The 17,545-nt window shown below is 42.1% G+C and overlaps 1 protein-coding gene across 1 annotated transcript in view; it reads left to right on the top strand.

Moving 5' to 3' along the window:
• csmd3b (CUB and Sushi multiple domains 3b) overlaps window positions 1-17,545 on the top strand; it is a 2,345,756-nt gene that overhangs the window by 1,630,594 nt on the left and 697,617 nt on the right. Inside the window, exon 11 of the mRNA XM_063066157.1 lies at window positions 11,598-11,701. Coding sequence (XP_062922227.1) covers window positions 11,598-11,701 — 104 coding nt within the window. The remainder of the gene's footprint in view (window positions 1-11,597; window positions 11,702-17,545) is intronic.

Raw genomic sequence — 17,545 nt, 5'->3', positions numbered from 1 at the left:
GTTACAGTGCAGTATCTCAAAATAAATCCAGGATAGAGCATTCTACTTAATTGGCACCTGCTCAACCACTTGAAGTATTCATTCCTCCCCCCACCACCCCATGACTGATGAATAGTGACTGCAGTGTGTACAAGCAACACACATCAGAGTGGCTGGTGAACGCAGCAGGCCAGGCAGCATCTCTAGGAAGAGGTACAGTCGACGTTTCAGGCCGAGACCCTTCATCAGGTCTAACTGAAGGAAGAGCTAGTAAGAGATTTGAAAGTGGGAGGGGGAGATCCAAAACAATAGGAGAAGACAGGAGGAGGAGGGATGGAGCCAAGAGCTGGACAGGTGATTGGCAAAGGGGATATGAGAGGATCATGGGACAGGAGGCCTAGGGAGAAAGACAAGGTGGGGGGAAAGCCAGAGGATGGGCAAGGGGTATAGTGAGAGGGACAGAGGGAGAAAAGGGACAGTGAGAGAAAGAATGTGTGTATGTAAATAAATAACGGATGGGGTACGAGGGGGAGGTGGGGCATTAGCGTAAGTTAGAGAAGTCGATGTTCATGCCATCAGGTTGGAAGCTACCCAGACGGAATATAAAGTGTTGTTCCTCCAACCTGAGTGTGGCTTCATCTTTACAGTAGCGGAGGCCGTGGATTTCATCTTTATAGTTAATCAACTGTCCAGCTCTTGGCTCCATCCCTCCCCCTCCTGTCTTCTCCTATCATTTTGGATCTCCCCCTCCCCCTCCAACTTTCAAATCTCTTACTAACTCTTCCTTCAGTTAGTCCTGACGAAGGGTCTCGGCCTGAAACGTCGACTGTACCTCTTCCTAGAGATGCTACCTGGCCTGCTGCGGTCACCAGCAACTTTGATGTGTGTTGCTTGAATTTCCGGCATCTGCAGAATTCCTGTTGTTAGCAGTGTGTACAAAATCCTTTGCAATCATTATCTTGAATCAGAATCAGATTTAATGCCAGTGGCATATGTTGTGAAATTTGTTGCCTTTGCGGCAGCAGTACAATGCAATACTTAATAAGAATTAAAAGACCATAAATTACAGTAAATATATATATATAAATACATATAAAATAGTTGGATTAAGTAAGTAGTGCAAAAATAGAAATACAGAAGTAGTCAGATTGTGTTCATGGGTTCAATGTCCATTCAAAAATCAAACGGTAGAGGGGAAGAAGGGAGGAGAAGATGGCGGCGTGACGCAGCGCGCGCGGCCGTTCCGAATGATTATCGATATGTGTAACTCGGGGTGCCGTGCACAATCCGGATTTGATGGGGACAGCCGTGAGAAGCGCAGAGGAACATCTGGAGTAACTTCTGAAATGCCTGCTTCGCTGCTGTTGCTACTGTGCGATCGAGAATCTCCGGAGATGAAGGCCCTAAATCCTCGGCTTTGCGTATTGCCTGTTACCGGGGCCGGGGTCGAAACGCTCGGCAGAGATGGTGCTCGGTGCATCGGTGTTGAATAGGTGGTCGGAGGCTCGGAGTTTTTCGGACGGACTCGGAGTCGGACTGTGGTCGGATGCTTCCAGTATGCTGCATCGGCAAGTTGGCGGCGCTGGAGGTTCACCGTCTGCGTGAGATGATGGGACTGTAGAGAGATTTTGAGACTTTTACCGTGCCATGATCTGTTCTTATCAAATTACGGTATTGCTTTGCACTGTTGTAACTATATGTTTTTGTTAGTTTTTAAGTCGGTTTGTCATGTGTTTTCGTGATATCATTCTGGAAAAACATTTTTATCATTTCTTAATGCATGCATTACTAAATGACAATAAAAGAGGACTGCGTGTCCTCATAATCATAAGAAGCTGTTCCTGAATTGTTGAGGGAGTGCCTTCGGGCTCCTGCACCTCCTTCCTGATTGTAGCAATAAGAACAGGGCATGACCTGGAAGATAGGGGTCCTTAATGATGGGTATCATCTTTCTTAAGGCTTCGCTCCTTGAAGAAGCCTTGGATATTATGGAGGCTTGTGTCCATGATGGAACTGACTAAGCTTACGATTCCCAAACCTATTACTGCACTGCCAAGGAGGACTGCAATCATTTGGGAACACCGTCACCTATATCTTCCACTCCAAATTACACAATGTTCTGTCTTGGAAATATATTACTGTTCATTCGGCATTGTTGGGTAAAACCTTGCATACCCTAGACAGTGTCACTGTAGGTTATTTTGGGAAAGGATGTGATGGTTCATGAAAATTGTTCACCAGCATCTTCTTAAAAGTGGTTATAATTGGGTGTGCCTTGCTAGCTCACTCAAATCCTGCCAATTTTTTTTAAAAAAAGGTCACATCATATTATTGAGAGTCTAGAATAAAAAGAAATTACGAATGTGTTGCACACATAAAATGCTAGAGGGTCTCAGCAGGTCAGGCAACGTCGATGCAGAGGAATTAACAGCTGACATTTCAGGCCAAGACCCTTCATCAGGACTGGAAAGGAAGGGGGACGAAGTCAGACTAAGAAGGTGGGGGAGGGGAAGGAGTACCAGCTGGAAGGTGATAGGTGAAGCCAGGTGAGGAGGAAGAGGGTGGGCAGGGGAGAGGATATGGAATGAGAAGCTGGAAGGTGATAGGTGAAGCCAGGTGAGGAGGAAGAGGGTGGACAGGGGAGAGGATATGGAATGAGAAGCTGGAAGGTGATAGGTGAAGCCAGGTGAGGAGGAAGAGGGTGGACAGGGCAGAGGATATGAAATGAAAAGCTGGGAGGTGATAGGCAGGAAAGGTCAAGGGCTGAAGAAGTAGGAATCTAATAGGAGAGGAGAGTGAACAATGGGAGATAGTTAAGGAGCAGGAACACTAGAGGAAGGTGATGGGCAGGTGAGGAGAAGTTAAGGGGTAAGAGGGGAGTGGAAAAAGTGGATTAGTGTTTGATAAATTACCAGTATTTTACTGATTTATAAAAATTTTTTATTGAGCAGTAGTTTTCAGACGTTTATTTCATTTATTCGAAAGTTGTAGACTCTTCCACATACCCTGGTCTGTCTTCTATTCCTAACTTGGCGGAACTTGTGGTGTGTGGCTGTTTTCACTTACTCCTGTTTGTGGGTTTTAAGTATCACAGTGGTGCTTATCCTGCTTCACTGACTTTCTGAACATCTCCTTTGCTTTTCTTTGCAATTAAATTCAATGTACACAAATCCATCAGGCAATTATAGGGTCATGGTTGCTTTCTTCCTCATTAGCAAGGCATGCATTCATATGCTGTTAGAGCCTCATAAAACAGTCAGAGGAAAAAATCAATTCACTCCAGTGACATGGACTTCCTGATGGATTAAATGGGAGATAAACGCGATTGTGAGGTAAAACTGGATGTTATTAAGGGGATCTATTTGACCAACAAAGTCAGTAAAACAAAAGGTGTACAAAATTCTGAGGGGTTTAGTTAGGGTAAATGCAAGCAGTCTTTTTTTCCCACTGAGGTTGGATGGGACTACAACCAGAGGTCACGGCTTAAAGGTGAAAGGTGAAAAGTTTAAGGGGAACATGAGCAGAAACTTCTTCACTCAGCGGGCTCTGAGAGTGTTGAGTGAGTCCGATATCAATGTTTAAGAGAAGTTTGGATAGGTACATGGATGGTAGGGGTATGGAGGGCTATGGTCCTGATGCAGGTCGATGGGAGTAGGCAGTTTAAATGGTTTGGCATGGACTAGATTGGCCTGTTTCTATGCTGTACTTTTCTGTGACTCTATAAGTATCTGTCATAGAACATAGTATATTACAGTACAGTACATTACAGGACCTTCGGCCCACGATGTTGTGCCAACTATGTAACCTAATCTAGAAACTGCCTAGAATTTCCCTACTACATGGCCCTTTATTTTTCTAAGCTCCATGTACCTATCTAAGAGTCTCTTAAAAGACCCTATTGTATCCGCCTGTACCACCGTTGCTGCCAATGCATTCCACACTCCCACCACTCTGTGTGGAAAAACTTACCCCTGACATCCCCCTTGCAGCATCTTAAAATTATGCCCCTTCATGTCAGCCATTTCTGCCCTGGGAAAAAGCCTTTGGCTATCCACATGATCAATTCCTCTCATCATCTTATGCACCTCTATCAGGTCACCTCTCTTTCTCCGTTGCTCCATAGAGAAAAGGCTAAGTTCACTCAATCTATTCTCATAAGGCATGACCTCCAATCCAGGCAACATCCTTGCAAATCTCCTCTGTACTCTTTCTATAGTATCCACATCCTTCCTGAGGTGAGGTGACCAGAACTGAACACAGTACTCCAAGTGGGGTCTAACTAAGGTCTTCTATAGCTGTAACATTACCTCATGGCTCTTGATCTCAATCCTATGGTTAATGAAGGCCAACACACCATATGCCTTCTTAACAACACTATCAACCTGCACAGCAGCTTTGAATGTCCTTTGGACACAGACCCCAAGATCTCACTGATCCTCAACACTACCAAGAGTCTTATCATTAGTATTATATTCTGTCTTCAAATTTGACCTACTAAAATATACCCAATGCTTTGGCCTCTACAACCACCTGTGGCAATTAATTCCACAGATTCACCACCGTCTGGCTAAAGCAATTCTTCCTCATCTCTGTTCTAATGGATGTCCCTCCATTCTAAATGACTGTGCCCTCTGCTCCTAGAGTCGCTCAATATAGGAAATATCCTCTCCACATCCACTCGATCTAGGCTTTTTAATGTTCAATAGATTTCAAAGAGATCCTCCTCATCTTTCTAAACACCAGTGAGTACAGGCCCAGATCCATCAAATGCTCTGCTCCTCATATATTAACCCTTGCATTCCCAGAATCTGTACCCTCTCCAATGCCAGCAGATCATTTCTTAAATATAGGGGTCAAAATAGTTCAAAATACTGTAAGTGCAGAATGTCCAATTCCTTATAAAGCCTCAGCATTATATCCCTGCCTTTAAATTCTTGTCCTCTCGAAACAATTGCTAACATCACATTTGCCTTACTTACCACTGATTTGACCTGCAAGTTAACCTTTAGGGAATCCTGCATGAGGACTCCTAAGTTCCTTTGCACCTCTGATTTTTGAATTTTCTCCCCATTTAGAAAATAGTCTACTCCTTTATTCCTTCTACCAGAGGGCATAACCATACAATTCCCAACGCTGTTTTCCATCTGCCACTCATTTGCCACTGATTTCTCTCAGTCTGAATAAGTCCTTCTGCAGACTCTTTGCTTCCTCAATACCTGCTCCTCCACCTATCTTTATATCATCTTCAAACTTGGCCACAAAGCCATCAATTCCTTCATCCAAATCATATTATGTGAAAAGAAGAAGAGGAAGGATGCTTATGTGAGAATGCTGTTCTTGGACTACAGTTCAGCATTCAACACCAAAATTCCATCCAGGCTCGACAAGATGCTCAGAGACCTCGGCCTTGACCCTACCTTGTGCAGTTGGATCCTTGACTTCCTGTCAGAATGCCGGCAGGTGTTATGAGTGGGCTCCCTCGCTTCCACCCCTTTGTCTCTCAATACAGGAGCCCCTCAGGGCTGTGTACTAAGTCCCCTCCTTTACTCCCTGTATACCCATGACTGTGTCACCACCCACAGCTCTATTCTGCTAACTAAATTTGCTGATGACACTACATTGACTGATCTAATCTCAAACAATAACCAGGTGGCCTACAGGGAAGAGGTCATCTCTCTGACTCAGTCGTATCAAGAAAACAACCTCTCCCTCAATGTCGCAAAAACAAAGGAGCTTGTTGTGGATTAAGGGAGGAATGGAGATGGGTTAGCCCCTATTGACATCAGTGGATCTGGGGTTGAGAAGGTAAACAGCTTTAGGTTCCTTGGCACCCGCATCACTGAGGACTTCGCATGGTCTGTACATACCAACTGTGTGGTGAAGAAACATAGAAACATAGAAACATAGAAAATAGGTGCAGGAGTAGGCCATTCGGCCCTTCGAGCCTGCACCGCCATTTATTATGATCATGGCTGATCATCCAACTCAGAACCCAGCCTTCCCTCCATACCCCGTGACCCCTGTAGCCACAAGGGCCATATCTAACTTCCTTTTAAACATAGCTAATGAACTGGCCTCAACAGTTTGCTGTGGCAGAGAATTCCACAGATTCACCACTCTCTGTGTGAAGAAGTTTTTCCTAACCTCGGTCCTAAAAGGCTTCCCCTCTATCCTCAAACTGTGACCCCTCGTTCTAGACCTCCCCAACATCGGGAACAATCTTCCCGCATCTAGCCTGTCCAATCCCTTTAGGATCTTATACGTTTCAATCAGATCCCCCCTCAATCTTCTAAATTCCAACGAGTACAAGCCCAGTTCATCCAGTCTTTCTTCATATGAAAGACCTGCCATCCCAGGAATCAATCTGGTGAACCTTCTTTGTACTCCCTCTATGGCAAGGATGTCTTTCCTCAGATTAGGGGACCAAAACTGCACACAATACTCCAGGTGTGGTCTCACCAAGGCCTTGTACAACTGCAGTAGTACCTCCCTGCTCCTGTACTCGAATCCTCTCGCTATAAATGCCAGCATACCGTTCGCCTTTTTCACCGCCTGCTGTACCTGCATGCCCACTTTCAATGACTGGTGTATAATGACACCCAGGTCTCGTTGCACCTCCCCTTTTCCTAATCGGCCACCATTCAGATAATAATCTGTTTTCCTATTTTTGCCACCAAAGTGGATAACTTCACATTTATCCACATTAAATTGCATCTGCCATGAGTTTGCCCACTCACCCAACCTATCCAAGTCACCCTGCATCCTCTTAGCATCCTCCTCACTGAAGGCACAACAGCGCCTCTTTCACCTCAGACAGTTGAGGAACTTTGGAATGGGCCCCCCCAAATCCTAAGAACCTTCTACAGGGGCATAATTGAGAGCACCCTGACTGGCTGCATCACTGCCTGGTATGGGAACTGTACTTCCCTTAATCGCAGGACTCTGCAGAGAGTGGTGCAGACAGCCTAGCACATCTGTAGTTGTGACCTTCCCATGATTCAGGACATTTACAAGGACAGGTGTGTATAAAGGGTCCATAGGATCATTGGGGACCTGAGTCACACCAATCACAATCTTTTCCAGCTGCTGCAATCTGGGAAACGGTACCACAGCATAAAAGCCAGGACCAACAGGCTCCAGGACAGCTTCTTCCACCAGGCCATCAAACTGATTAACTCCTGCTGATTTGAGTGTACTCTATGTTACATTGACTGTTCTATTTATTTCAAATTATTATAAATTACTATGATTGCACATTGCACATTTGGACGGAGATGTAACATAAAGCGTTTTGCTCCTCATGTATGTGAAGGATGTGAGAAATAAATTCAATTCAAATCAATTCAAAAAGAAGTGATCCTAATACCGACCCCTGCAGAACACTGCCAACCTGAAAAGGCTCCTTTATTCCCATTCTTTGCCTCCTGTTAGTCAGCCAATCTTCTATCCATGCTGGTATCTTTCCTCTAATACCATGGGCTCTTATCTGGTTAAGCAGCTTCATGTGTGGCACCTTGTCAAATGCCTCCTGAAAATCCAAGTAAACAGCATCCACTATCTCTCCTCTGTCTATCGTGTTTGTTATTTCCTCAAAGAATTCCCACAGATTTGCCAGGCGAGATTTGCACTAAAGGAAACCATGTTGACTTTGACCTATTTCATCAGGAACCATCAAGTGCCCCAGTGATTTGTAGGCATGCAGTGTTGGCACTAGAAATCTGACAATACTTGCTTGCAAAATCCTTAGACTGTTACTTGGCCTATAAGATTAATTTCACTGTATGTTTCATTGTACATATACTAATACATTTCTTATCTAATCTGATTTATGAAGCTTGTCTGCGGATTGTGCTAATTCTCCACCAGCATTTCAGTAGACATTGGCAACACTAATAACATAACAATATATAAAAGCCTGAGAAGGTCATAGTACAATTGAAATGAACCCGTCCCCCTGTGAAGCAGTCATAATCAGATAGAGGACCTTGCAACTTGAGGCTGAATAAAAGGATAGAGACAGAGGATATCTTATGCATTTCTTTTTCCTATGAAATAATATTTTGACAGAGAAGGGATATAAAGCTTAAATTCTTTGAAGTAACATACATGCAATGAACACTGTGCAAGTTCCTGGTTATCTGCTGCTTCCACTTCAAAATATAATGCCGAGGATTAATAAGGCACTGGTGAAGCCTCATTTGGAGTACTGTGAGCCGTTTATCTAAGAAAAGATGTGTTGACTTTGGAGAGGGTTCAGAGGAGGTTCGCGAGAATGATTCAGGGAATGAAAGGGTTATCATATGAGGACCGTTTGATAGCTCTGGGCCTGTACCCACTGGAATTTAGAATAATTGGGGGGGGGGATCTCATTGAAATCTATTGAATATTGAAAGACCTAGTAGAGTGGATGTTTAGAGAATGTTTTCTATAGTGGGCATATCTAGGACCGGAGGACACTGGCGCAGAACAGAGGGACATCTATTTGGAATGGAGATGAAGATCAATTTCTTTAGCCAGTGAGTGGTGAATCTTTGGATTGATTGCCATGGGTGGCTGTGGGGACCAGGACATTTGGTATATTTAAGGTGGAGGTCGATAGGTTATTGATTAGTCTGGGTATGAAGGGATATGAAAAGAAGGCAAGAGAATGGGGTTGGGAGGGAAAATGGATCAGCCATGATGAAATCATGGAGCTTGCTAGATGGGCCAAATGGTCCAATTCTGCCCCTATCTTTTATGGTCTTATGTGCTATGAGTAGAGATGAGACAAGCTGAGGCTGTTTACTCTTGAGCGGAAGAATCTAAGGGAAGATTTGGTAGACTTAAGCAGGCTTCTTTAAACATGTTTAAGAGAATTTGTATTAACTTAGACTTCCATGTTAAAATTTCTTAATGATATCAAGGAATTTAACTGACCCTCTAATGTTGTAATCCGCCTTTTAAGTCAATAATATATTTCAGCTGCTGAGTGGCAGGAGGTCCTGACACTCTTTTTAATTTGCCTTCACAAACCTACTAGATTGGTGATAAGAATCCTATCAGTTAAAGATGCTGAAAATCAAAAATAAAGACAGAAATGGTGGAAGCATTCAGGAGGTCAAGAAGCTCTTTTTGAATGAGAAATGGAGTTAACCTTTCAGGTCAGAACTGATAATGTGGCTGTATTGCTGGGATAGTTTTCAGATCAACAGCTATAGGGGTTTAAGGGCAAACCAAATTGGTGGCATTCCGATTTGTTAAAAAACAGGACAAATTGGCAAATGTAATTAGATTTTGTAAAGCAGAGGGTTACCTTTTCCCAACTGATATTTAGGTTCTGATGAAGGGTCCCAGCCCGAAATATCGACTGTTTACTCTTTTCCATAGATGCTGGTTGGCCGACTGACTTCCTCCAGCATTTTGTGAGTGTTGCTTTGGATTTCCAGCATTTGCAGATTTTCTCATGTTTGGGGTGTGACCAATGCCTTATAAAGCCTCAGGAATCACAGAATGAATACAGAATGCAAGTTTTCTCTGCAAATGCTTAAAGTCTGTCACAATTTCTATTATTGTTCCTGCGCTCATTACAATCATACTGAAAAAGAGATATCATTACTGTTGAAGCAGAATGCATAATTACAATGCCAAACCATCTCCTCTTAGCTGCTGTGTCCAATGCAATCTTGTCTAGCAGTTGTAGAATCTCCACATTCTATTAGCAGGCAGCTGTGGACAGAAGAAACAAACAGGCCTAGTAATTGATCCAATTGTTTTTCTTAATGGTAAAACAGAAAAGAGAGTGTTGGCAATTTATCTCCTGGAGAGTCATGAGGACTGAGGCAGGCTGGTGAAAGACATAGCACACAAGAAGCATGCTCTTTGCACCTGGAGTCTAGCCTGTAGAACTAGATGCCGCTGGTAGCTTGGCAGATGGTTTTTAGTTTGGATATAGAGTCATAGAGTACTATAGAACAGAAACAACCCCTTCAGCCCACCTAGTCTGTGCTAACCTGATCTTCTGCCTAGTCCCATCTCCCTGCACCCCAACTATGGTCCTCAATACTCCTCACCTCGTCAAACGTCTCTTAAGTTTTACAATTGACCCACATCTACCACTTGCACTGGCAGCTCGTTCCACGCTCTCACTTCCCTTTGAATGAAGAAGATCCCCCTCAGATTTCCTTTAAATATTTCACCTTCCATCTTAGACCTATGACCACTAATTCTATTCTCGCCCAACCAGATGGGGACCCTTAGCTCCCAGTGGAGCATAGACCATTGATGACCTCCTGGCTCCATTGTCCTCTGAAGTTGATGGGATGGTTGGAGTTCATCAACACTTCTACAATCCATTGCATGCTTTGTACAGGGGATAGCCCTATACAGCTGCACCAGAGCCCTGTTGATCAGCCTTACTTGTTTCCACCTCTCACAACAAGTATGTAGGGTTGGACTTTGAAAGGCTTATGTTTTTATGATCCCCCTTTACTTATACCTCCTCCAGACTAGACCGCTACTAAGATGTCTTCATCATCCTCTCTGGTCGATGTAGATACTTTTCAATCATTTTCCCTTGCACTCCATCCTACCATAAACAGTCTTTTCTTTGCACCTACATACAATAAGTATAAGCAACATACATAAAAGTTGCTAGTGAACGCAGCAGGCCAGGCAGCATCTATAGGAAGAGGTACAGTCGACGTTTCAGGCCGAGACCCTTCGTTAGTCCTGACGAAGGGTCTCGGCCCGAAACGTCCACTGTACCTCTTCTTATAGATGCTGCCTGGCCTGCTGTGTTCACCAGCAATTTTTATGTGTGTTGCTTGAAATTCCAGCATCTGCAGATTTCCTCATATTTACAATGAGTATATAACTTTTCTGTATTCTCATAGTTCTGAAGCCAGATATTAACCATTTCTCTCTTCACAAATTCTATCAGACTTGTTAGATATGTTAAGCATTCTTTGTTTTTATTTCAGTTTTCCAATATCTGCAGTTTCTTTGTTTTGGATGTTCTTTTCAGGGTCTTCATTAATAGATTTTGCTGCCTGTCACAGCACCATAGGTTGAAATAATCTTGCTGTGTAATGCACAATGTAATGTGACTCTGCAAAGAAATTACGTCTGGTTTGCCATAACGTTAAAGATCGTATATTGCTAATCTTTGCACACAGCAAATTTAGTTCAGTCAGAGGAGAAAGAAGTGGCTTGGAGCTACAGGGCAAATAACTTGCTTACAGCATAGAAAATGTACATTGCACCATATTTTTGGTTTCACTGCAGCAAGAGTTTCATAACTATCACTCAAATGCTTTGTAATCTGCCTAATGTAATCAATACTGAGTAAACAACAAAAATGCTGCATCATTCTAAGAATTCTATTAAGTATGATTCACTAAACTGATACTTCAATGAGTGGCTTCAATGCTTCTGAATATTTTAATATAATTTGGGGAAAAAGCAAGAAAACATAAAGATTGATTTATTGACATAGTTTGTTATAGTGTAATCATACTCTTCCATTGAGATAGATAACATCTGACACTTTTCCTGTTATGAATTTCATATAGTCTGTGAAAAATCATTTTGTAAGTTACCTGCTAAATTAACCATTATTGTCTCATCTGTTTTAAACCCAGGTGATTCAGATTGATTTTGAAGAGTTTGATTTGGAGATCGGCTATGACACCCTCACTATCGGTGATGGAGGAGAAGTTGGTGATCCAACCACTGTGCTTCATGTGTAAGTACTTATTGATGACCTACAGAGTACTGAGCAAAGGTCTTGGGTACATATGCATAGTCAGGGTGCCTCAGACTTTTACACAATACTGTAGTAATTATATGTACTGCACTGTACTGCTGCCACAAAAATAGACATAAGTGAGTGATGATAAATCTGATTCTGATATGGGTCTCTATCGTGGACTGAGAGTGAGAAGGGGGCACGGAGAAGGGAGTCATGGTTGTAGAGAGGGGAGAGCGTGGGAAGCATCAGAGAGACATTCTGTAATGATTGGTAAACTAATTGTTCAGAATCAAATGACCTTGCCTGGTATCTCAGGACTGGGCGTGTCTCCACCTGGGCTATTCCCCCCCCCCCGCCCCTCGCCCCGTCCTTGGCACTCCTCTGCCACCTCTCCCACATCCCTCCTGTGGTGCTCTTCCCTTGCCATTTCCATCATCCTTTGCTCCCGTCAGATTTACAAACTCACTCTCCACCCCACGTTGACAAAACAGTACTCTGTAATTATCTGAATTAAACAAGAGTACTTGAAATTATGAAACATACTTTTATTTAAATATTGAATTTGCATGATACAGTATGTATAAAAAGATAACTGATAACAAAACCATGTGGCCTCCTCTAATTTAAGGCCATAGTCAAAATAAACCTGGCAAAATGAAACCAAGCAGTGTGGGGAAAATGGTGTAGACCATTAAGTTTCAAACATTAAATAATAGAAATTAACATTTTGGATTGAAACATCAATCAAAAGATCTGATATTGAAAGGCCTAGATAGAGTGGAGGTAGAAAGGCTGTTTCTTATAGTGGGGGGTGTCTCTGAAAAGAGGATGTCCCTTTCGAACAGCGATGAGGAGGAATTTCTTTAGCCAAAGAGTGGTGATTCTGTGGAAATCAGTGCCATGGATGGTTATGGAGACCAAATTATTGAGTATATTTAAAGTGGCGTTTGAAAGGTTCTTGATTAGTCAGGGCATTAATGATTATGGGGAGAAGGCAGGAGAATGAGGTTGAAAGGGATAATAAATCAGCCATGAAGAATTTCGAAGCAGACTTAATGGGTCAAATGGCCTAATTCTTCTTCTATGTCTCATGGTCTAAAACTGGAAGGAAAGAGTAAGGAGTTAAAACAAGGAGGAAAAGATCAACAGAAATCACTACCTGATGTACTGACAGAAAGCTGTAAAAAGACAAATGTATTGAAAGATCATGGGAAAATGATGAACAATGAATGGGGAACAGAAAGAGATACAAAAAAATGAAACTGCTGCAGTCAATGATCCAATCAGAAAGTAGAAGTAATGAGGAAGTAATTGAAAGAACACAAAGTCACAAAATGTTCATGCCTCAAAGCCATTTGACTTAGCACAATATAATAACGGGTCTCCAACCCACAACTTAATCTAATTGTTTTTATGTGAATCTACAGTATGTGCCTTCATCCCTCTGGGAATCTTTACAAGATGTTGATTTTTGTCCACTTGCTTTCCTAGAGTTAATCTTTCTAAGTTTGAACACCGTTTCTTTATTTTTGCTGTTATATTTAATGTAATATTACAGATTGTTCATCTGTCCATTTACTATCCTAAATTCAATATATTGCAGCAGAAATTCAACTGTCATTTAGTGGCTAAAAATTAAGGTAGGTGTTGTTGTTTTAAAGGACATGACTTGGCGAACATAGTCATGCATGTGCAGACCTTGGAAAAATTCTGATGCCTTGGACAAACCTAATACATATTTGTTTTATTGATATACAAGCTGATATTCTCTGTTCTGGTATCTTTGGGATCTGGCTGGTGCTGGGCCTAAGAAAATGCCAGACCACAGAAACTTACCCCAGTCCTCTACCTCTGAGCAGGAGGTATGTTCTTTTTCAAGTGTAGATACATCTCAGGTTACTTAAGGGTTCCGAGAAGTGACCAGAAAGAGGAAATGTTCCTCTCAGTCAGAAATTCTGACTGCTGAGATGACAAAAGTTGCGCTGGTTGGTAAACTAGCTACAGATTAGTACAGCTATTAGTTCATGATATACCCTGGTTAGAATTACTTCACTGGTACGGATCAGGACTATGGATTCAAACCATGCCTGATTACAGGAGAAGCCAGACAATAGAAAACCCTACCAGAGAGTTTCAGCTGGTATGAAAACCTTCCGTTTTCATTTTGTTGCTTTTCAATAAAAATAAACTTTATTTTAAGTCACGCCCTTATTTGCTTAAGAATTGCAGAGTGAGCCTTTAAATAGAGATTCTGTTTTTCATGACTTGGAGAAGAAGGATGAACGAAGTGAAGCCTAGTTAATCCGGCAGCATAAGAAAAAAGAAAAGACCACTCTGGTGCCAAAGGACTTATCAGCTTAAGTGCATTTTCTTATATATTTCTTACAACCCAACAAACAGTGGTTTCGTCATGAAAATTTGAAAAGGTTATGTTCACTGTTGGAGATCTGCTTATAACCAGCGCCTGCATCATTAACAGCTTTAGATTTTAAGCCTCAGCTAACACCGAAAGCCTACAGGGAAATTTTAAATTTTGTTCCGGTACTCCATTTTAGGATATTGATTTATTGAGATACAGCGTGGTATAGACCTTATCGGCACTTTGAGCCACACCGCCCAGCAATTCCTCAATTTAGTCCTCATCTAATCATGGGTCAATTTACAGTGACCAATTAACCTACCAACTGGAATACCTTTGGAATGTGGGAGGTAACTGGAGCACCCAGAGGAAGCCCACACAATCATGGGGAAAATGTACAAAATCCTTCTGGCAGTGGCAGGAATTGAGCCCAGGTTGCCTATACTGTACTGTACCACTACTCAACCATGCCCCCCTAATTAGATCATAAGACACAGGAGCAGAGTTAGGCCATTTGGCTTATTGAGTCTGCTCCGCCATTTCATCATGACTGATCCAATTTTCCTCTCAGTCCCCAATCTCCTGCCTTCTCCCCGTATCCCTTCATGCCCTGACCAGTCAAAACTCTATCAACCTCTGCCTCAAATATACATAAGACTTGGCTTCCACAGCTGCCTGTGGCAAAGAATTCCACAGGTTCATTGCTGTATGGCTGAAGAAATTCCTTCTCATCTCTATTTGAAAAGGATGTCCACCTGTTCTGATGCTGTGTTCTCTGGTCTTAGACTCTCCCATCACAGGAAACATCCGCTCCACATCCAATCCATCAATTCCTTTCAGCATTTGATATGTTTAAATAAGGTCATTGCTCATTTTTCTAAATTTCAGCAAGTACCAGCCCAGAGCCATGAAATGAGTCTGTTATCTCTTCAGCCACTGCTTTCAGAGCTCTTGGGTGTACACCATCTGATCCAGGTGATTTAGCTACCTTCAGACCTTCAAGTTCCTCAAGAATCTTCACTCTAATTATGGTAAATTCACACACTTCGTTCACGCTGATAGCTGGGGCTTCCCCCATTATGCCTGTGTCTTCCACAATGAAGCCTGATGCAAAATACTTGTTCAGTTTGTTTACCATTTCTTTGTCCCTCATTTCTACTTCTCCAGCATCATTTTCCAACAGTCCAATATAAACAGTGGATGTTTCAGGATGAGACCCATCTTCAGGACAGGAAAGGAAGGGAGAAGATGCCAGAATCAAAAGTTTGGGAGAGGGGAAGGTGGATAGGTAGATTCTGGGTGAGGTCATGATCGAAGAGTCGGAGGCAGCAGAGATCGCAGAGGGGGGAGCAGTGAGAGAGGGTCTCACTGATGTCCTGTCAAGGAGAAGATTTAAACTTCTTCAGGGCTAGCATCCCTCAAAGAGACTTCACAATGGAGGAGCAAATTATAAACATGAGAAATTCTGCAGATGCTGGAAATCCAAAGCAACAACATTTTACTCATCTTTTCTCAGACATGGCCTGTGAGGCAATTTGAGCCCTCCCCTCTATTGAGGACATTTGCAGGGCAACTGCTGCAAGAAAGCAGCATCCATCATCAGTGATCTTCTTTAAACTACTGCCGTCGAGCAGGAGGTGCAGGAGCCTCTTCACCAGGTTCAGGAATATTACTACCCTACAATCATCAGGGTCTTGAACTGTTGTGGATAACTTCACTCACCACAAATCTGAACTGATGCCACAACCTACAGACTCTCTTTCAAGGAATCTGCAACTTGTTTTCTCAGTATTATATATTTTTATTCACACAGTTTGTCTTCTTTTTTGCAATGGTTGTTGTCAGTCTTTGTTTCTGTATAGTTTTCATAAATTCTATTGTATTTCTTCATTTTCCTGTAAATGTGAGAAAATGAATCTCAAAGTAGTGAATATAGCATGTAGTTATGATAATAGATTTATTTTGTCTTGACTTTGACTTCAAGAATGAAATCCACTCTTTTTACGGATCCCGACCTTCTGTATAAGCCAGCCAGTGGTGTAGCGACATGCGCACCAGACTTCACGGCAGGTGGACCCGGGTTCGAATTCGGCCAGCTCGTTGCATACTTTCCATTGTGCTCGGTTGAGCATACAGCAAGCAACTTGGCCTTGTAAAAAACAGACAATAAGGAACAATAAGGACAAAGAAACAATAAGGTTTCCACCTGATGCACCTCAAGGTGCAGAGAGGAACAACAACCTTCTATGTAGAAAAAAACACCCTGTTAATATGAACCAAAATCATTCCATTAACCAAGCGTGCTTCTTGCTGGCATGCAGATTGCAAGACCATGAACTCTCACCTTACTTAGATGGTAATGGCAATCAGTTTCGCGTTACACCTTTACTTCAACAGCAGGATCTCTGCTTTATGACTAATTACTGCTCTCACAGTGATCATTATACATTGTCACAAGAGCACCAGCATTGCAGAAGAACACTGTCTGAAGGACAAACAAAAATTTACAAGAACTGAGCAAGCCAGAGGAGCATTTGAAGTTTGATTCTGATGTCTGCCTCAGTCTGAAAATTTGTTGAATGCTCTTTCATCATATGAATTGTGTTGGATGATCACTTTAATATTAAGATATGATTGATGGCAGATTCTCACAAGAGTATCATAAAAACAAAATAATAAATTATTTGATACTGTTGATCTTCTCATGAAACACTGACTGCAAGTACATTAGTGAGTGAGGCGATACAGTTGAAGGATGACATTATTCAGCACTTGTTCATAGGTGAATACAATATTGTTATTTGGAAGACTCAGTCTTTAGATCTGTAGCTCTCTATCTTCAGAATACAATCTTGCTTCTCACAATTAGCCATCACATCCCGTGGCTGAAACATCATCATCATGTACATGAGAAAGTCTGCAAATGCTGGAAATCCAAAGCAACCCACACAAAATGCTGGAAGAACTCAGCAGGTCCGGCAGCATCTGTGGAAAAGAGTAAACAATCAACGTATTAGACCGAGACCCTTCTTTAGGACTGAGAAGGAAAGGGGAAGAAGGCGAGCTGGAAGGTGATAGGTGAAGCCAGGTGGATGGGAAAGGTCAAAGGCATCATGTATCTATTTATTTATTTATTTATTTATGTATTTATTTTCTTCAATGCTGCAAGAGCAACAGGCATTTCACTCTCAATTATTCCAAGCAACACACACGAAATGGAGGAAAAAAAGAATACTTTTTTTCCATAGCTACTGCCTGGCCTGTTGAATTACAGTAACAAATATGTATATATATATTTTCTACGTTAAATTAAATGAGTGGTTCAAAAAGAAAAAGAAAATGAAGTATTCTTCAAAAAATGAATATGGTAGTGTTCATGGGTTCAATGTCCATTCAGAAATCTGAGGACAAAGGGAAAAAAGCCATTACTGTATCATTGGGTGTGTACCTTCAGGTTCCTGTACCTCCTCCCTGATGGT

The sequence above is a fragment of the Mobula hypostoma genome, chromosome 1 (genome assembly GCF_963921235.1).
Source record: "Mobula hypostoma chromosome 1, sMobHyp1.1, whole genome shotgun sequence".
Taxonomy (NCBI): domain Eukaryota; kingdom Metazoa; phylum Chordata; class Chondrichthyes; order Myliobatiformes; family Myliobatidae; genus Mobula; species Mobula hypostoma.
Note: the sequence above shows the minus strand (reverse complement) of the source record. Positions and strands in the feature narration are given on the sequence as shown.